At 38.5% G+C, this 22,306-nt stretch overlaps 1 protein-coding gene and 1 pseudogene across 2 annotated transcripts in view; one reads left to right on the plus strand and one right to left on the minus strand.

Moving 5' to 3' along the window:
• Positions 1 to 22,306, minus strand: part of Dpy19l4 (dpy-19 like 4) — a 59,969-nt gene continuing 37,663 nt past the window's right edge. Inside the window, exons 13-20 of one of the 2 annotated variants that reach the window (XR_007212748.1) lie at positions 21,232 to 21,351; positions 19,044 to 19,164; positions 17,834 to 17,890; positions 17,126 to 17,208; positions 12,697 to 12,829; positions 8,520 to 8,678; positions 6,789 to 6,891; positions 3,934 to 4,052 (exon numbers count right to left, since the gene is read on the minus strand). Coding sequence is in view for 1 of the 2 variants with exons in the window: in XM_048358399.1 (XP_048214356.1) it covers positions 3,888 to 4,052; positions 8,520 to 8,678; positions 12,697 to 12,829; positions 17,126 to 17,208; positions 17,834 to 17,890; positions 19,044 to 19,164; positions 21,232 to 21,351 (838 nt within the window). In the remaining variant the exon portion in view is untranslated. Of the gene's footprint in view, positions 4,053 to 6,788; positions 6,892 to 8,519; positions 8,679 to 12,696; positions 12,830 to 17,125; positions 17,209 to 17,833; positions 17,891 to 19,043; positions 19,165 to 21,231; positions 21,352 to 22,306 lie in introns of both variants that reach the window. The other variant, XM_048358399.1, reaches the window with a different exon arrangement.
• LOC125361002 lies at positions 19,843 to 21,087 on the plus strand (annotated as a pseudogene).

Genomic DNA, 22,306 nt, shown 5'->3' on the forward strand with positions numbered 1-22,306 from the left:
TCTGGTTCCAGAATATCCTTTTTATTATGGAAACAAATAAATGTAATGTTTAGAAGTTTTAACAGACAGAAAATAGTTGAGTCATATTATATATTCCTTTGCAATTTTCACATCTAATTTTTTTTAAAGTATTAACTCTACACACAGTATTTTCAATAAGAAATTATTTGATTTTACTTCAACTTTCAGACTGAGATCTAAAATAATTACAAATACCAACAATAGAGACTGTACATTTTAAAAATTGGACAGATGGAGAATACAATGAGATGTAAATTGGAAAGTAGTTATTTGTTTTATCAAAAGGTTCTTAAAGACACAAAATAATTTGCAACATATCCTTTAAATATTCATGCATGAAAAATAAATTTGCCAAAAGATCAGTCTATTTACAACTTTTTAAAATCCCACCATTTGAAGAGGCACTACTTTTATCCACACAAGACATGTTTTAATAGTTCAAAAATAGAAGAGGCTGAAAAAATTGATTTCTCTGCAATAAAGGAACTTAAGATAGCTATTTAAGAAATTTTAATAATCTTGTTTGTTTATTTAGTGCTGGTATCAGGGCTTAAACTCAAGACCTTGTACTTTTGCTCTGCTGTTTCTGCTCACCACTATTGCTCTACTACTTGAGCCATACCTCTAGTCCAGGTTTTTTCTAGTTAACTGGAGATAAGAGTCTCCAGGACTTTTGTGCCTCGCCTGCCTTAAAATCATGATTCCCAGATCTCAGCTCTCTTAATATCTAGGATTATGGGCACAAGGCACTGGTGCCTGGCTAATAATCTACTTTAAGTATTTTGGCCACAAATTATAACACACTTTTAGCTCCTATCTTGACTATTCTTTGAATCAATGTGGACTATATGGAATGAAGTGTGAGAACATGAGGCCATTCACAATTTGGGTTAAATGTCCTAAAAAGAAAAAAAAAATCTATGTATACAAAAGTAGTTAAGAAAAAAATGAGTGAAGTACAACACGTATTCCTTAGGTTATAAAACTATACCAGTCTAACAAAAAGCACCAAGATATAGATATCAAGTCAATATTACATAACTTATTAAATATGCTTCATTTGTTGACTATTTGGCATTTGGAAAGCTAAATTCATTTAGGAGTATATCATACTTAGCAAAGATTTGTTATTGAATCGAAGTTAGTAGTGACAATAGCATAGGGAAGATTTTTTATTTTTATAGTATTGTATTGTTGAGAATCAAACCTAGGGCTTCAGTTATACTAGGGAAGGGCTCTAAGACTGTGCTATACTGCCAGTTCCGCTCCTTTGATTTATAAGGAAAGATTTAACATTTTGTTAGGGGAAAGAAAATGGCTATTTTGAGGAAAACAGAAACTAAACTTAGAAATAAAGAATTTAAGGCACTTATCTTACTGGGTTTGCCTATCAAGGACAAAGTATGTTTTATGGTTGTTTTGGGTTTTTTCTTTTAGAGAAAGTCCTTCATCCCAAGACCCATGAATTTTATTCCTTTAATAGATCTTTGTTGTTAAACTTAACACCTATTCAGTTACGACATGTAATAGGTACTTGCATATTCTTAATAATTTGTTACTCTAAAAATAAGGAAACACATGCTTCTAACTCAAAATTGTCTAGTACTTTTGTTTTAACTACAGTGAACACAGAAGCAAATAAGCCTTCTCATATGCAGTATCATTACTTCCAGAATAAATGTTACTTTTCCCTTTCAATTGATTAATAAAAAAATAGTTATCTTGAAAACTCAGTTAAAAAATTTCCAAAACTATTTAAGAAAAAAGCTGACAAAAGTACAAGAGCTTAGTAATATGGCAAACAAAAAAAACAAAACATAACCACCAAAAGTAACTCAACACATGTAATCAAAATACAGCAATAAAAATTCAGTTGTTACCTACTACATAAGAAGTAGGATGTTCTATTTCTCTTTTTGAATATGCATTGTTGCATTGTTTGGCATGCTGTTATCACAAGTACTACCATGTGACTACTCACTGTGTACTCAGGTAGCTATGGTCATCTTTCATAAAATTCAATACTAAGTATTGTGGTTTACTACTAAGATGTAGAGTCAATCTGGAAAACACTGTCCATAGTTCCCTTTAGTTAAGCAATGCAAAATGAGAACCAATGAAACAAATGCATCAGTTGTATGACACTGCTATCAAACAATTAAGCCCAAATAACCATTTAAAGTATATGCATAAAAAACTAGAAGAGAGCAAGAAAAGTAGTGACATTGTCAAAAAAGAAATGTACTCTTTACCTGACTTATACAACTATAATCCCTCTGTAAATTACCTTTATAACAATAAAAAAATAGATACATAGAGGTTATAAGAGTTACTATTTTATATAATGAAACTGTTATGGGTAGAGTTACTCTAAGAAATCATGTACTTAAAAACATTTTTTGTGTGCCAGTCCTGGGACTTGAACTCAGGGCATGAGCACTATGCCTGAGGTTCTTTGCTCAAGGCCAGTACTCTACAACTTGAGCCATAGCTCCCCTCTGACGTTTTGGTTTTTAATCTGAGATGAGTTTCATATACACTCCTGTCCTGGCTGGCTACAAACCTTGATTCTAGGATGTCAGCCTCCTGAGTACAGGTATGAGCCACCAGCACTTGGCAGAATTTTTTTTTTAATTAAAAAAATAAAGATGATGTTACTTTGAGTTCTAAAGAAGGCAATTTTTACAATAACAAGTGAAACATGTAAAAACCTTTTCACTGAACAGTGTATAAGATAAAACTAAAAATGTATCTTACACTAAAATGATCTACAGGCTACATCTATCATGAATCTCTTTAAAAGGTCAAATTAATTATTTTTCTTTTAATAAATGAATATGAAAATACTTAAAAATTCATAGCATTTGTACTGTGAATTTGCATTTGAAAATATAATGGTTACTTTGCTCTAACAATGACACTGTATCCCAGTTTCACAAATATAATTTTCTTTTGAAAACAAACATACATGTATGCAGGTATATGTTTAACAGCAGCTGTATATACTTCCAGAAACAGATCTTCATTGTAGTGTACTTATTCTGACAAGGATTTTTTTTATTTCACTTCATACTACCATAGAAAACACGAATATACTATATACCCTATACTTTATACTTTAAAATCTGAACATTCTTTTAAATGACTATTTGAAAATACACACATAGAGGTAAAAAGAATTATTGTTTTATAATGAGTAAATTGTAATAAACTTAATGGGCATAAGTGAAAAATAGGCAATCAATAGTCATAAAATACAATAACATGCACCATTTCTAAGAAAGTCTCACATAAGCAGCAAATGATAAGAGCAGTTTTATGGAAAATTCTGGATATTTATTTATGTATATCCTCAAAATCACTTTCCTTTATATAATTTCAATTCAAATGTCATGTTTTCAACTACTGTTTAAATTATCATTTTATTATAGAATTTTAATTGTTATAAAGCCATTAAATAGCTTGAGAAACTTGTTTGAAAAGTGATCTTTCCTTCTATTATAATAATAAATATTCATTAAATATTATGTATATGAAATAGATTTTGAGCTTGAACATATTCAAGATCAATATTATGATAGAATGAAGATTTATGGAGAAACACTGCAGTAGGGAAATCTTTAAAGACCATGTAATAATAAGGAAGGAACTGTCTGGAATATTGCAGAGTAGATTTGACATTTTACTAAAAGTTAATTCTTGATCTATTTCGCTCAAAACCTTGGACATAGTTAATAGCAAGAGAGGAAGCAGCAGCAGCACTTTGAATGTCCACACTCTGATCTGCAACAGACACCACATAGGTAGAAGAAAATCACATTTACTTCAAGTAGCTTCAGTCTTTGAAATGAAGGCTCTGTTACTTTTCAAGATTGGAAGGAGATCACAGTGTTGATTTTATATACAAAGTAGGACCTGTTCCAGTATACTCTAGTGAAATAATTCACATATGGAGAATAGTTAATTTTGACCTCATGACAAAACCGTCCATATTTTGAATAGGTTAACCTGTCACCTTCTTCACAAACCACCTATCAAAAGAAAAGAAATATAATGTTTAAGTATATTGAACTTAATGAGAAAAACGCAATCTTTGTACAAGTAACTAATGTACAAGTCCTTGTACATTTGACATGAAAAAATATTACTGCTAAACATGAACTATATAATACCTCACACTATTTAACAAACATAAGACTTGTCATAAGTGAGTCACCATGTCTACTAAACTCCTGAACTTTCTATTGGATTGAGAAATGAGTATAAAATGTTTCTAGTTTTTAAAAGATTGAATCCCAAAATTTACAGATATTGTTCTCTATCATCAATTATCATTGCTCTAAAGAACCAAATCACAGAACTGATTAAAGCTGAAAAGTGAACACATTATATTCCAACTCTATATTCAGACTCTTGAACATAGACTGATAATGACCTAATTATCTGCACATTTTTGAGCTTTTTAATTTTTTTTTCTTTCTGCCAGTCCTGGGGCTTGAACTCAGGGCCTGAGCACTGTCCCTGGCCTCTTTTTGCTCAAGGCTAGCACTCTGCCACTTGAGCCACAGCACCACTTCTGACCTTTTCTTTTTTTTTTTTTTTTGGCCAGTCCTGGGGCTTGGACTCAGGGCCTGAGCACTGTCCCTGGCTTCTTTTTGCTCAAGGCTAGCACTCTGCCACTTGAGCCACAGTGCCACTTCTGGCCATTTTCTGTATATGTGGTGCTGGGGAAATGAACCCAGGGCCTCATGTATATGAGGCAGGCACTCTTGCCACTAGGCCATATCCCCAGCCACTTCTGACCTTTTCTATATATGTGGTGCAGAGGAATCAAACCCAGTGCTTTGTGTATACAAGGCAAGCACTCTTGCCACTAGGCCATATTCCCAGCCCTGTTGAGGTTTTTTTTTAAACAATAAAATGCTAGCTGGATACGTACAACTCAGTGGTAGAGTATTTGAGTTAAGATAAGATAGTAAATATAATCCTACACTCTATCAAAGATATCAGAAAGTCAACTTTAAGATTAAAAGGAGGGGCTGAGCACAAGTGGCTCACACCTGTAATCTCACCTACTTAGGAGGCTGAGATTCACAGTTCAAAGTTCATGAGATTCTTTTTTTAAAATTAATAATTACTTATTTTTGTCGAAGTGATGTACAGAGGGGTTACAGTTACATACATTAGGCCATGGGTACATTTCCTGTACTATTTGTTACCTCTTCCCTCATTCTCCCCTGCCCTCTCCCCCTTCCCCTCTCCCCCCATGAGTTTTCAGTTGGTTTACACAAAATGGTTTTTCAAGTATTGGTTTTGGAGTTGTTTGTCTTTTTATCCTTTGCCTCTCAATTTTGATATTCCCTCTCACTTCCCTAGTTCTAATACCAATATATACAGTATCCAGTGTACTCAGATGAGACACAGTAATAGCGTGGGTACAATCACAGGCAGGGGATACAAGAGGATCATCAACAAAAGAAGCTACAGTTTCACATGGCATATTGAAAGTAATTACAACAGTGATAAAACACTCATTTCCATAACATGGAGTTCATTTCACTTAGCATCATCTTATGTGTTCATAAGGGCATAGCAATTGGGCTCTTGTGATCCTCTGCTGTGACTAGCCTAAACCTGTGCAATTATTCCCTATGAGGGAAACCACAGAGTCCAAGTTTCTTTGGGTCTGGCTCACTTCACTTAGTATAATTTTTTCCAAGTCCTTCCATTTCCTTACAAATGGGGTAATGTCATTCTTTCTGATAGAGGCATAAAATTCCATTGTGCATATGTACTACATTTTCCTGATCCATTTGTCTACTGAGGAGCATCTGGGTTGGTTCCATATTTTAGCTATGACAAATTGTGCTGCAATGAACATTGTTGTGCTGGTGGCTTTAGTGTGTTCTTGTTTGTGGTCTTTTGGGTAGATGCCCAAAAGTGGGGCTGCTAGGTCATAGGGGAGCTCTACATTTTTGAGATTCTTACCTCCAATTAAATACTAAAACAGTCTTAAATAGAGCTGTAACTCAAGTGGTAGACCTAGCTTTGAGCACAAAAGCTCAGGGACAGCACCCAGACAATGAGTTCAAGCCCCAGGACTGGCACACTGGCACACACACATGCGCACACGCACACACACACACAAAATTAAAAAGATGGCTTACTTTATTTAAGTCTATGACCGAAATTACATGAAAGAAGTGGCCCATTAAAAAAAGTAAAAGCCGGGCTGGGAATATGGCCTAGTGGCAAGAGTGCTTGCCTCCTATACATGAAGCTCTTGGTTCGATTCCCCAGCACCACATATATGGAAAACGGCCAGAGGGGGCGCTGTGGTTCAGGTGACAGAGTGCTAGCCTTGAGCAGGAAGAAGCCAGGGACAGTGCTCAGGCCCTGAGTCCAAAGCCCAGGACTGGCCAAAAAAACAACAACAAAAAAGTAAAAGCCAAGAGCAGACCAGAAAGGCTCCAAATAACAGATAGAAATACAGCAGAACTTAATAAAAATGCTTAACTAATCCTATTCTGTCACCAATAAGTCAAACATCACTGACATCAAGTACCATCAGAGAGAATTTAAAACATACACAGCATAAAACAGGATGTTTATAGTTGACATTTAAGGGATCATAAAGAATGCTTGAGAATTCTCAACTAATTTTTCACCTCCAAGAATTGGGTTATAAAACAAAGGATTAAGATTTAGGAAGATGCAGAAAAAAAAAATTGATCTGTAGCTTAAGCAGAATCTTCACTGCAATTTACAATGATCTACTAAACTTTTCCTAAAGTCTTCTATGCACAGTTTTCTCAGGAGTAAAGGCATCAGTTTTCTTGGTTACCAGATATACAGGATATCAACTGCAGGCTGAGAAATAATAAAGGTGGGTAAAGCGGCTGTAGTTGGTTTGGGGGAGCCCTCCCCACCATGTTCATTTGCATTTTGGAATTTCAAATGAGTGAACTCACAGTGGATGTCTCTCCATCACTGAATTCTATGTTGAGACCATTTCATCTTAGCCCTGACCAACACCCCGTGCCATTCTTCCTATTATACAGATGGAGCCCATACTTTGTGTCTGCAAATGGACACTTACAAAATGTGACTGCGTTATACAACGAATCCTATATAGGCATCGGATCTGGTACAACACTTCCGCTCAAATAAAATATTAACACCCAGCTAAATTCTAACAACTGAAGTGAATCTGGATAATAAGGACTCACTCACTGTCCATGTCTTGTGTTAATTTAAATTGAAAAATCACTTTTTCTTTTTTCATTTTGTTTGCCAGTCCTGGGGCTTGAACTCAGGGCCTGAGCACTGTTCCTGGTTTCTTTTTGTTCAAGGCTAGCACTCTTCCTCTTGAGCCACAGCACCCATTTCTGGCTTTTTTTTGTTTATGTGAAGCTGAGGAATCGAACCCAGGGCTTTATGCATGTTAGGCAAGCACTCTTACCACTAAGCCACATTGCCAAGCCCCTGAGATTCTTATCTCCAATTAATCACCAGAAAACCAGAAGTGCTGTGGCTCAAAGCTGTAGAGCATTAGCCTTGGGCAAAAGAGCTCAGAAACAGTGCCCATGTCCTGAGTTCAAGGCCCACAGTTGGCGAAATAAATAAGTTTAAAAAATAAAAGAATATAACACTGCAATTAGCTGCTCTTTAGGTTATTATAATCAAATCATTCCAATTAAATTAGGTAATCTTTTATTTATAACTATTTTTGAGGGTATAGCTTAGTGGTAGAGCATTTGCATGCCCATGAGACCCTAGATTCATTCCCAGAATTATTTTTTTAAATGACCAGGTGTTTGCACATTGAAAAACATAAGCAACAAAAGCCTATGTAGACTAATAAAAAATTTGAATACTGGTAAAATTTGTATTATTTTCTTTGTAAAAATACATATACAGGGGCTGGAAATGTGGTTTAGTGGTAGAGTGCTTGCCTAGCATGCATGAAGCCCTGGGTTCGATTCCTCAGCACCACATAAAGAGAAAAAGCTGGAAGTGGGTCTGTGGCTCAAGAGGTAGAGTGCTAGTCTTGATCAAAAAGAAGCCAATGACAGTGCTCCGGCCCTGAGTTCAAGCCCCAGGACTGGCAAAAAAAAAATTTAATTAAAAATACATACACATTTATACACACACATATATCTATATTATATATATATATATATACATATATTGTGTGTGCATGTGCTAGTGGTAGTGCTAGTATAGGGGCTTGTACTTCAGGGCCTGGTGCTTTCTCTTGTAATTTGCACTCTGGGCATTCTACCACTTGAGCCACATCTCTACTAATAGCTTTTTTCAGGTAAAGTGGAAATAAAACTCTCTTGTCTGCCTGGGCTGAGTTCAAACCTTGATCCTCAAATCTCAGCCTCTGGAGTAGCTTAAATTTTAGGAATAAACCACCAAAGCCGAACTTCAATTATATTCTGAGTTATATTCCAAAATTAAAGACTGAAGTAACTTTTCACATAGTTACTTACATGGCCATTTGCAACATCTAATAAATCTTTAACTCTACAGCCACTCATGGTTCCCATCTCATTGCAGATAGAGTCTTCTACAATTAGGTAGTTAGCTTTGTAAGACGTCAGTATTTTATAAATATCTTCAGCAGGTCGCTTGGAATAGATTTGATATATCTGAAATATTAAAATTGATTTTACAAGACAGTGAAAGCTTTTACTAAATAAAACTAAGTTAATTAAAATACAATTTACATACCATCTAATTCACCTATTATTCAATAGATTTTTATTTTTATTTTTTTGCCAGTGCTGGGGGCTTGAACTCAGGGCCTGAGCACTGTCCCTGGCTTCTTTTTGCTCAAGACTAGCACTTTAGCACTTGAGTTACAGCGCCACTTCTGGCTTTTTCTATATATGGTGCTGAGGAATCGAAACCAGGGCTTCATGCACTCTACCACTAGGCCATATTCCCAGCCTACATTTTTATTTTTATTTTTTAAATTTTTAAATTTTTTGCATGTCCCGGGGCTTGGACTCAGGGCCTGAGCACTGTCCCTAGCTTCTTTTTGCTCAAGGCTAGCATTCTACCTCTTGAGCCACAGAGCCATTTCCGGCTTTTTCTGTGTATATGATGCTGAGAAATGGAACCCAGGGCTTCATGCATGCAAGGCAAGCACTCTACCACTAAGCCACATTCTCAGCTCTTCAATAGACTTTTAATATATTTACAGAGTTGTGCATTCACCAACACACTTATTTTGCTATCATTTGCATTACCCCACCAAAGAAACCTTGTATCCAACCCCTCTACTTTCTTTAGTCCTAGGCAACCAATCTACCATGTGTCTAAAATGTACCAATTCTGGCCAGATACTGGTTGCTCACATCTATAGTCCTAGCTACTCAGAAGACTGAAGATCCTGGTTCAAAGCTCACATCTGTAATCCTAGCTACTCAGAAGACTGAAGATCCTGGTTCAAAGCTCACATCTGTAATCCTAGCTACTCAGAAGACTGAAGATCATGGTTCAAAGCCAGCCCAGGCAAAAAAGTCTGTTAGACTTTTATCTCTAATTAAGAACTACAGAAGCCACAAGTGGAGTTGTGGCTCAAATGGTGGAGCACTAGCTTTGAACAAAAAAAAATCAGGACCGTACCCAAGCCCTGAGTCCAAGCCTTAGGACTAATGTAAAAATATTTAAAAGTAGTATTTGAATACGTGAATTCTAGTCTGCTTTGTGTTTTGTAATGTTGTTGTTTTGGTTCTGCATGTGCGTGCGTGCGTGCGTCTGTGTGTGTGTGTGTGTGTCATGGAGCTTAAACACAAGGCCTGCACACTGTCTCTGAGTTTTTGTGCTCAAGGTTAGTACTCTACCACTTTGAGCCACAGCTCCACTTGCATATTTTTGGTTAACTGGAAATAATTCACAGATTTTTCCTGCCTAGGCTGGCTTCAAATCTCCATCCTCACATGTTAGCCTCTTGAGTAGCTAGGATTAGAGGCATGAGCCACAAGCACCCAGCTTTGTTTTGGCTTTTGTTTATTCAGTGCTAGGTATAGAACTGAGGGCCTTATGCCTAGGAAAGTGCTCTAAAAAGAGTTGTTTTTGTAGTGCTTGGGATTAAACTCAGTAAGTCTTCTAAACATACTCTGCCACTTAGTTAGATACCCTAATCTTTAATTTTTTTTTTTTTTGCTTTGAAACGCTAAATTGCTCAGGCTGGCCTTGAAATTACAATGCTAACCAGTGGCTAGCACCTATAACCTACATAGTCAGGAGGCTGAGATCTGAGGATGTAAGTCCAAAGTCAAGCCACGGCAGACAAACCCATGAGATTCTTTTTTTTTTCCATGAGATTCTTATCTCCAGTTAAACCAGGAAAAAGCTAGAAGTAGAGTTGTGGCTCAAGTATTAGAGTGCCAGCCTTGATCGGAAAAGCTGAGTGAAAGCATGAGGCCCTGAGTTCAAGCCATAGTACCAGTGTGCATGCATGCGTGTGCTCACTCACACACACGCATATGCACACTCATTAAGAAACTGTATTCCTCTTGTCTCCATCCTTCAATTAGCTAGGATTATAGGGCATGCCAACATGCCGAGCTAAGTCATAGTGCTTAACTAGTAACAGAATTGTAGCTTGAAAAGACAAAGCATACCAAGATATACTTCTTCGGGCTGGGAATATGGCCTAGTGCCAAGAGTGCTTGCCTCCTACACATGAAGCTCTCGGTTCGATTCCCACATATATGGAAAACGGCCAGAAGGGACACTGTGGCTCAGGTGGCAGAGTGCTAGCCTTGAGTGGGAAGAAGCCAGGGATGGTGCTCAGGCCGAGTCCAAGGCCCAGGACTGGCCAAAAAAAAAAAAAAAAAAGATATACTTCTTCAAAATTTGAGAAAAATGTTCTTAAAAGTTTACCGTTCTGGGGCTGGGGATATGGCCTAGTGGCAAGAGTGCTTGCCTCGTATACATGAGGCCCTGGATTCTATTCCCCAGCACCACATATACAGAAAATGGCCAGAGTGGCGCTGTGGCTCAAGTGGCAGAGTGCTAGCCTTGAGCAAGAAGAAGCCAGGGACAGTGCTCAGGCCCTGAGTCCAAGCCCCAGGACTGGCCAAAAAATAAAAAATAAATAAATAAATAAAATAAAAAATAAAAACTCATGAACAGTTTAAAAAAAAAAAAGTTTACCGTTCTGAAATACTACATGTCAGTTTCTCTGATAACTATGGAAAATTAGATGCTCTCCCCAGAAACATACCAATACTGAATACTATTGATATTTATTTTTTTTTGTTTTTTTTGTGTTTTTTTTTTTGGCCAGTCCTGGGGCTTGGACTCAGGGCCTGAAGACTGTCCCCGGCTTCTTTTTGCTCAAGGCTAGCACTCTGCCACTTGAGCCGCAGCGCCACTTCTGGCCATTTTCTGTATATGTGGTGCTGGGGAATCGAACCCAGGGCCTCATGTATACAAGGCAGGCACTCTTGCCACTAGGCCATATCCCCAGCCCCTTACTATTGATATTTAGATCTAGCTATCTACCTACCTAAATTTTTTGTTGTTGTTGTTTTGTTTTGCAAATCTTAGGCTTGAACTCAGGGCCTGGGAGCTGTCCCTGAGCTTTTTTTTTTTTTTTTTTTTTTTTTTTTTTTTTTGGCCAGTCCTGGGCCTTGGACTCAGGGCCTGAGCACTGTCCCTGGCTTCCTTTTGCTCAAGGCTAGCACTCTGCCACTTGAGCCACAGCGCCGCTTCTGGCCGTTTTCTGTATATGTGGTGCTGGGGAATCGAACCTAGGGCCTCGTGTATCCGAGGCAGGCACTCTTGCCACTAGGCTATATCCCCAGCCCCTGTCCCTGAGCTTTTTAACTCAAGGCTAGCTAGTGCACTATCACTTAAGCTACAGGTACACTTCTAGCTTTCATGATGCTTAATTGGAGGTAAGTCTCAACAGACTTTCTTACCTGACTGACTCTGAACTGATATCCTCAGATCTCAGCCTACTGAGTAGCTAGAATTATAGACATGAGCCACTAGCACCTGACCGGTATTGATGGTTGGTTTTTTATTTTTGTTTTTATGTCAGCCATGGGGCTTGAATTTAGGGCTTGGATGCTGTTCCTGAGCTCTTTTGCCCAAGGCTAGCACTCTACCACTTTGAGCCACAGCACCACTTCCAGTATTCTGGTGGTTAATTAGAGATTAGAGTCTCATGGACTTTCCTGACTGGGCTGGCTTCAAACCATAATCCTCAGATCCCAGTCTCCTGAGTAGCTAGGATTACAGGGGTGAGCCATTGGTACACAACCAATATTGAAATTTAAAACAAAGAAAGTATTCTTTAATTTTGGATTTCCCTTGGTTAAATTTACCATGTAACTTTTTTTTTTGCCAGTTCTGGGCCTTGAACTCAGGGCCTGAGCACTGTCCCTGGCTTCTTTATTTTTGCTCAAGGCTAGCACTCTGCCACTTGAGCCACAGCGCCACTTCTGGCCGTTTTCTATATATGTGGTGCTGGGATGCGAGGCAAGCACTCTTGCCACTAGGCCATATTCCCAGCTCCACCATGTAACTTTTAAAAGCAAATTAAAATTGTTTGGATTTTCCTAACTAGGAACATATGCATTAGCACAGAAGTATGCTAAATCATAGAGTGCTATAAAATGTCTAAATATAGAACTCTATATGACTTACATTTTCATTTCTCTTGAGAAGATCATCATCGTTGTAAAGAGGCAAGCTCGTCACCATCCATCCAGTGCACAACTTAATTGCACCCATTAACTGTGGACTTCCTGCAAACACAGCTGCCACTGGAGCTTGCCTTCTGCAAAGAGCCAAAAAAGATACACAATGAAAACCAAGTACACTATTGAGATAGATGATTTATAACAATCCTGAAATAGCAGGTAGCTTACAATGTACAATACACTGTTTCAGTTATTCAGTTAATTTATGGATCCACTTAAAAAGCATTATTTTAGCCCAGCACCAGTGGTCCATGCCTATAATCCTAGCTGCTCAGGGGGCTAAGATCTGAGCATTGCTGTTTGAAGCCAGTCCAGGAAAGTCTGTGAGACTCTTATCTCCAATTAACTACCAAAAAAGCCAGAAGTGGAGCTGTGGCTCAAATGGTGGAGCACTAGCCTTGAGCAAAAAAGGCTCAGAGTCAGTACCCCAGACCTAAGTTTAAGACCCAGGGCCAACACACACACACACACACACACACACACACACACACACACACACACACACACTCACACTCACACAGAGCATTATTTTGAATGAAGATACAGAAATTATTTTAATATATATTTGTTACTTTTAAGAAGTTGTACAAGGGAATGCTTAAAAAAAGAGGGAACACAGGAAGACAGTAAGTCTAAACATGTAAATCAAGGGATAACAATGTCATTAAAAACAACAGAATGAAATAATGGATAAGAATATACTATTTTGGCTAAGTTGGCTAGTTCAGTGGTGATACTATAAATTCTCAAAGTCATCTTTTGCAAATATTAACCAACCCAACCCAACTCCTACATCTACTCTCCTGCTCCCTCCCTGTACTCACTACTCAATCGTGACTGTCCATATAACTATCTATCTATGCAACACAGGAAGACCAAACCCATGGCATGGGACATAATAACCAAATATTCTACTATTGAGCTACTTTCTCAGTCCTACCTTCATTTATTCACTTAATATGTTCAACACTCAGCATCCATCTACTATGTGCTATGGCTAGTACCATGCTCTGGAAATGAAGAGATATAACCTAGCCCACTATCGTCAGGGAGCATTCAGTGAAAATTGACATAAGACAGAATAAATCATACTCCGGATAAAATGTCCAATTGTCGGGCTGGGGATATAGCCTAGTGGCAAGAGTGCCTGCCTCGGATACACGAGGCCCTAGGTTCGATTCCCCAGCACCACATATACAGAAAACGGCCAGAAGCGGCGCTGTGGCTCAAGTGGCGGAGTGCTAGCCTTGAGCGGGAAGAAGCCAGGGACAGTGCTCAGGCCCGGAGTCCAAGGCCCAGGACTGGCCAAAAAAAAACAAACAAACAAAAAATGTCCAATTGTCCAAAATCCATTTATTAAGGCCTTGGTTATGCTTTTGAAAATATGGTAAATCAGCAATATAGATAGAACTTTCTCTTTTACTTTTTCACCCTATTAATAGAATTTTTGGGTTTTTTTTTGCCAGTCCTGGGCCTTGGACTCAGGGCCTGAGCACCGTCCCTGGCTTCTTTTTGTTCTGCCATGTGAGCCACAGTGCCACTTCTGGCCATTTTCTATATACGTGGTACCGGGGAATAGAACCCAGGACTTCATGTATACGAGGCAAGCACTCTTGCCACTAGGCCATATCCCAGCCCTTTACTAATAGAATTTGAACAGGGATAGGCAGATACTCAGTCCACCACTTGAACCACACCTACACATCAGAAACTTCCTCTTTTGTTACAACAAAAGACTATATTGTCAGTACTCCTCAATGGTAAATAAACGTAACAAAAAGTTTTAATGGATGAGCTGTAGAACGTTATTTTTATATATACAAGTCTTTTCAGTCACAAGCCCTCAATAAAAAAAGCTATATTGATTTTCACAAACTGAATGTTCATCACAGAAACACGTTACTTCTTTTTCACTCATTTCCAAAGTCTTCTTGAGTGTTTCATTCTATATGCGTGTCTTATTTGTTTCATTATGTCTTTAATAATTTTCAGTGTAGGGCTGGGAATATAGTGTTCGAGTGCTTGCCTCTCATACATGAAGCCCTGGGTTCGATTCCTCAGCACCACATATATATAGAAAAAGCCAGAAGTGGCGCTGTGGCTCTAGTGGCAGAGTGCTAGCCTTGAGCAAAAAGAAGCCAGGGACAGTGCTCAGGCCCTGAGATCAAGCCCCAATACTGGAAAAAAAAAAAAAAAACCCAAAACAAAACTAAATAATTTTCAGTACAGTCATTTCAGAGTTAGTGCCAGGCCCTGAGTTCTAGCCTAGGACACAAACACACACACACACACACACACACACACACACACACAAACACACACAATGGCTGCAATAACTTTTTCCTAGTACCATGGTTATGTAATTTGCTTTGATCAACATAAAAATAGCCAACATAATACAGAGACAGCTTTAAATACGCTTGATCTTGAAACCTGCCCTTTTCTTATGGTCCTCGGGAACTCTACAACTATTTTGTAAATAAACCCACATATCTCTAGACACATGGACAAATCTATTTGATCCCCTCAGCTGAAATCTAGCTGATCCTAGACCTGTGTAAGTGGTCATACCAGGTTTTCTAGGCCCACCTGAGTGAGCTGAGCTGCCCAAGGTGAGAGGAGTCCCACTGTGCCTACCTGCTGACTCTCTAAACTATGAAAAATGTTTATTATTCGTAAACACTAAAGTTTCATAGTAGGGCTGGGAATATGACCTGATGGTAAAGTGCATCATGCCACGTATACATGAAGCCCTGGGTTCGATTCCACAGCACCACATATATAGAAAAAGTGGGAAGTGGCGCTGTGGCTCAAGTGGCAGAGGGCTAGCCTTGAGCAAAAAGAAGCCAGGGACAGTGCTCAGGTCCTGAGTTCAAGCAGGCCCTGAGTTCAGGAATGGCAAAAAAATAAATAAATAAAGTTTCATAGCAATCTGTTACATAAAACAAGGCACTCATTTATTAACAAAAACTACTAAGGGTCTGAGCTGCTTATTACAAATAATAGCTGATATTTGTTATGTTGGAGTGTTTTCTTATTGTGTTTGTAACTTTAGAGCTCAACCTCATGAAAATTTATTTAGAAATCCTGTATAGCCTGAGTTGAAAACATAACAGATCTACCAGGCTAACCCATAACCACTTGTTAGGTCAATTTCTTGATTTGGGGTTTCCTAGTTCAAAAAAGTATAATTTCAAACTACAAACCAATGTGAATTCAGATCCAGTGCTACAAATTAACTAGGAACTGAAGCCAAGAAAAACACAGCTACTTTGAATATTTTATTATTGGATTCATTCCTGGCAATATAACCTTTGAATCTCTGGGTTATATGTTTGTATGGTGAAGGATGTTTGTATGCTTGCAGAGGTCCCAACACCAGATCCCAGTTCTGCTTTGATATTAAAATCTAAACCCATTGGTTACCAAGACTAGCAATTTATTGCACATGCACAACTGACACAAGAACAAACAGCATCCTTTTTGACTATATAAAAGATCCAGGCACTGGTGGCTCATGTCTGTAATCCTACCTACTCAGGAGGCTGAGGTATGAGGATTGAGGTTTAAAGCCAGACTAGACAGGATAGCCTGTGAGACTAGAAAACCAGAAGTGGTGCTGTGGTTCAAAGAGGTAGAGGACTAGCCTTGAACAAAAGGACTCAAGAATAGCACCTAGGCCCTGAGATCAAGCCCTATAACCAACAAGAAAGAAAAAAGAAAAGAGTACCCTATTCCATATTCCTGCTGTTGGTAGGCATCTCCAATCTCATACTTATCAATGTTGTACTTTAAGATGGAAATAAATTTAATTAGCAAATTAAGGGCTTATCACAGTTTGAAGCCAGTCCAGGAAGTAAAGTCTATGAAAGTCTCTTATCTCCAATAAACTTCTCAGAAAAAGCCAGAAGTGGGGTTGTGGCTCAAGTAGTAGAGCAGTAGCCTGAGCAAAAGAAGCTCAAGGAAAATGCGCAGGCCAAGTTCAAGCCCCAAGACTGGCAGGAAAAAAAGAAATATTAAAATGACAAAATCTAATCAAAGACTATCCTTAAAAAAAAGAAATCACAGGATATGGGCTGGGAATGTGGCTTGGCAGTAGAGTGCTTGCCTAGCATGCATGAAGCCGTGCATAACAGAAAAAGCTGGAAGTTGCTCAAGAGATAGAGTGCTAGTCTTGAGCAAAAAGAAGCCAGAGACAGTACTGAGGCCCTGAGCCCAAGCTCCAGGACTGGCAAAAATAAAATAAATAAATAAAAATCACAGGATATGAAAACAATGTAAAGTATTAAGCTTTTTCTTTCCCCAGAATCCCTTAGGTAGCATGCAATGAAAGTTAACAGCTCATTAATAGTCTTGGGCAGTTCAATCCTTACTTTATCCAGGTCATAAGTTCCACTGTATCTGGGTCATAGAATTCCTGTAGTTCTGTCAATTCTGTCATTAGTCTGGGGAAAAACTGAAATGCAAAACAAAGTACCCAAAGGGGGTAGGTAAGTAACAATAAAGTTTAAAATTAACTTAAGACAAATGAAACTACAACAGTGTTCTCATTGACTAGAATGTCCTGGGTCTGTTTACTCCTTTAGTGACCTCATTATTTTCCATTCAAATTACCTGTATTACAGTAAAATTCACTGTCCAGACTCAGTAAATAATTTTATCACTCGCAACTAATTAAGCATTGTATCTTCCATGTATACGTGTTAAATAAATTTCAGACCAGATAAGTTTTAGGTTTATAGCAATTAGTTTCAGGTTACATTATAATAAGGCAAAGAATTTATATCATCAAGACTTACTAAAACTTTGAAGTGACAAAAATATTTTTAAATAGTAAGATACATTCCTTTGTCAATATCAGTTGAATTAACAATGACATTCAACTACAGATGCATCAGATAGTACTCTAAAACTCTAGGCACTGCTATAATGTTCCTTTTTTTTTTTTAATGAAACATTGCTATGAAAAACTTACTTGGTTAGAATAACATTTTAATAGGTTTTCCTATCCTCATATATAAATTTATCATTACCTCATAGTTAAAGTGGTTTTTGGTAATATAAAAACTTGGTTTTCTTACCTCTTTCCATAAATTGAGACCAATTATAGTAGGTACAACCATGCTCAGAAAAAGAGCCTAAAGCATTAAAGAAAAAAATGAGAATGAGTATTTTAGGAGCATATTTTATAGGACTGATACTATGAACAACTGAATATCCTCATAGTTATAAAAATTTCAAGTCAACATGGCAATCTAGTTCACCAAATGAAATGAGAGTAATGTGTTTCAAATATAATTCTGGAGGACAAACTCAAACATACACACACATTCAACATATTAAGCTGTAGGAAAGTGAGATGAACTCATTAACTATATAAGTAAAAGGTTAATCATTAAAAAAGTAAATAGTAGGTGGGCACCAATGGCTCATGCCTGTGGTCCTAACTACTCAGGAGGCTGAGATCTGAGGATTGCAGTTCAAAGAAGCAGGAAAGCCAGGCAGGAAAGTCCATGAGACTCTATCTCCAATTAACAATCAGAAAAATGGAAGTGCTGCTGTGGCTCAAAGTGGTAGAACCTTAAGCAAAATTGCTCAGGACAGCGCCCAAGCCCTGAATTCAAGCCCCATGACTTAAAAACACAAAGGTGAATTGGAGGCATGGCTCAAATGGTAGAAGGCAAAAAGAACAAGTGTGAGATCTTGAGGTCAAGCCCCAGTACTGTCAAAAAAAAAAAAAGGAAAAAAAATTAATTTCTATTGATCTCTTATACTTCCTTACATTTTTGCTAGTTTAATTAAACTGACTTATCTATCTTGGCAGTATTACTGGTTTCAACTCAGGGCCTCAGACTTGATTTCACTGATTATTTTTAGAATAGAGTCTTGGAAATGTGCCTAAGCATGAGCCACCTACTGATGGGTTCCTGCACAAGCACATGCCACCATGTTCACCTTCTCTTTCATGGGTATAGAGTCTTGCATACTTTTCTGATTGAGCTGATCTGGAATCATGGTCCTCCCAATTTCAGCCTCCCAAGTAATCAGGATGACAGTTATGAACCACTACTGTAACTTACCGTTCATGTTTTTATTTGTAGCAATTGAAATCCTTTCATTTTAAATCAGAAATTATTTAAGTTTATAAAAGGATCTCTTTTTCTATCTGTAAGTCATTATGTATTTATTCAGACTATTTCAATAGTATTCAGTGTAGTTCCTATTTATTAGCATTTTATTACTATATAATTGGAATAAATCAGTATTTAACACAGAATAACAACCACTCACCAACAGTACTGGATGTATACTTCTTAACCGAAGCCACTTAAAAACTGTCATCCAAAGTTCAGGGGAACACACACCAAATGCTGCAAGCATGCACACATAAGGAGTCCAAATGTATTTTAAGCTGGAAAACAGAATAGTCACGTTTTTGTTTTTGTTTGTTTCTTTTCTTTTGTTTTGTCAGTCCTGGAACTTGAACTAAGGGCCAGGGCACTGTCCTGAGCTTTGTTTGCTCAAGGCTAGCACTCTACCACTTGAGCCACAGTGCCACTTCCAGCTTTTTCTGTTTATATGGTGCTGCAGAATCAAACCCAGGGCTTCATGTAGCACTCAAGGCAAGCACTCTACCACTAAGCCACATTCCTAGCCCTTTTGGGGTTTCTTCTCTGCAGGTATTAGGGCTTGAACTCAGGGCCTGAGTATAGTCCTTGAGCTTTTTTGCTTAAGGCTAGCATTCTACCCCTTAAAAGTCATAGCTCTGGGGCTGGGAATATGGCCTAGTGGCAAGAGTGCTTGCCTCCTATATATAAAGCCCTCAGCACCACATATATAGAAAAAGTCCAGAAGTGGCACTGGGCTCAAGTTGGCAGAATGCTAGCCTTGAACAAAAAAAAAGATGCTAGGGACAGTGCTCAGGCCCTGAGTTCAAGCCCCAGGACTGGCAAGGAAAAAAAAAGTCACAGCTCTGCTTCCATCTTTTTGGTGGTTAACTGAAGATAAATGTCCCATGGACTTTCTTGCACAACTGGCTTCAAACAACAATCCTCAGATCTTAACTGCCAGCAGAGCTAGGATTACAGGCATGATCCACCAGTACCCAGCCTTGGCAGCCTTACAGGTGCACGATCTTGCAGCATCAGCCTCTTAAGTGCTGACATTACAGGTAATCACCACCAAAAATTGCTAATTGGACTCTGACGTTAAAAAAATTTTTTTTTTAATCCATGCATAAGAGACATGCAGTGGCTCACATCTGTGATCCTAGCTATTCATTCAGGTGGCTGAGATCTGGAGAATCAGGTTCAGGTCAGCCTAGGCAGGAAAGTCTTATCAAATTAACCACCAGAAAACCAGAAATGGAACTGTGCCTCACAGTGGTAGAAAGCTAGCCTTGAGCAAAAGAGCTCCTGGACAGCACCTAGGTCCTGACTTCAAACCCCATGATGAGAAAAATGAAAAAGATATGTACTCATTACCTGACTTACATAACTGCAACCCCTCTATATATCACCTTTATAATAACAATAAAAAATAAAAATGAATTTTAAAAAAATTTTAAAGGAGCAGGAGGAATGGCTCAATAAGACAACACCTACTCTATCAAGCCTTTGGGGGGCTGGGAATATGGCCTAGTGGCAAGAGTGCTTGCCTCGTATACATGAGGCCCTGGGTTCAATTCCTCAGCACCACATATACAGAAAATGGCCAGAAGTGGCACTGTGGCTCAAGTGGCAAAGTGCTAGCCTTGAGCAAAAAAGAAGCCAGGGACAGTGCTCAGGCCCTGAGTTCACGGCCCAGGATGGGCCAAAAAAAAAAAAGAGTGAGCCTTGGCTTCAAATCCGCAAGCTCTGCCTCAACATTTGTGTTGGGGAGAGTGGAGACAGACTGACCCAGGCAGCAAAGGTGTTGGAGCAGCTCACAGGGCAGAGCCCAGTGTTTTCCAAAGCTAGATACACTGTCAGATCCTTTGGTATCAGGAGAAATTAAAAGATTGCTGTCCACTGCCTAGTCCATGGGGCTTAAAGCAGAAGAAATCCTGGAGAAAGGTCTGAAGGTATGGGAATATGAATTAAGAAAAAATAACTTCTCAGATACTGGAAACTTTGGTTTGGGGATCCAGGAACACATCGATCTGGGCATCAAATACGACCCAAGCATTGGTATCTATGGCCTGGACTTCTATGTGGTGCTGCGCAGGCCGGGGTTCAGCATTGCAGACAAGAAGCGCAGGACAGGCTGCATAGGGGCCAAACACAGAATCAGCAAAGAGGAGGCCATGCGCTGGTTCTAGCAGAAGTATGATGGGATCATCCTACCTGGCAAATAAATCCCTGTTTCTATCCAAAGGCCAATAACAGGTTCTCAGTGAAAAAAAAAAAAAAAAAGAGTGAGGCTTGAGTTCAAAACCCCAGTACCACCAAAAAAAAAAAAAAAAATCTTTGCAAAAATTGATCAAATAAAGTATGCTTACCCTTCTATAACCATTGCAAGAGACCCCAATAAAATAGTGTGGATTACATGATAAATTATTTCTGGCCTTTCTCCAATTCGTCCATCTTCAAGAGTCAGAGTTTCTTTGAGAGACATACCACTATAAAAAGAAAATGTATTTTTTAAAAACAACAAAACTATATTGTTCACCTTTGAAGTCCATTCCTGAAAATTTAAATTTCTTTTTTGTTTTGGTGCTGGGCCTAGGGCCTGAACTCTGCATCTGGGCGCTGTTCCTTAGCTTTTTGTACTCAAGGATAGTGGTTTACCACTTTAGGCAAACTCCACTTTTGGCTTTTTTGGTGGTTAATTGGAAATAAGAATATCACAAACTTGCTGCCCAAGTTGGCTTTGAACAGCAATCTCAGATTTCAGTCTCTTGAGTAGCTAGGATTACAGGCATGAGCCGCCAGTGCCTGGCTAACATTATTCTTAAAAAAGTAAAAAGGTAAGGAAATTAGTCTGTAAATGCTTATTATTTATCATTCCCATATCAAATTTGGACACTACATACTTACACATATTAAAGCTTAACATGGAGAGACCCAAAGATGGCGCCGCCACAGTAGGGAGGCACCCCAACTCGCTCCAACTGAATAGTGAGCTGGGAACTCCAGCACCCAACACCCCATCAAGAATCCAGCAAACCCAACAACCAGAAGCAACAGAGGAACTCAGGAAACGAAAAAGAACAAAAAAAAGAAGAGCCTGTAGCCTCCACGGCAGGTCCCAAGGTATCAAAAAGACATTTGTACTTCCATGTTTATTGCAGCACAATTCACAATAGCCAAAATATGGAAACAACCCAGATGCTCCTCCACAGATGAATGGATCCAAAAAATATGGTACCTATACACAATGGAATACTACATAGCGATTAGGAATGGTGAAATATTGTTATTCGCAGGGGAATGGTCAGAACTTGAACAAATAATGTTGAATGAGACAAGCTTAGAACACAGAAAACAAAGGGGCATGATGTCCCTGATATATGACTGTTAAGATGGGGTGACGGAGAGACAGTAGAGACCAGGTCTGTGAAACCAAAAACTGCT

Source organism: Perognathus longimembris, chromosome 12, assembly GCF_023159225.1.
Source record: "Perognathus longimembris pacificus isolate PPM17 chromosome 12, ASM2315922v1, whole genome shotgun sequence".
NCBI lineage: Eukaryota > Metazoa > Chordata > Mammalia > Rodentia > Heteromyidae > Perognathus > Perognathus longimembris.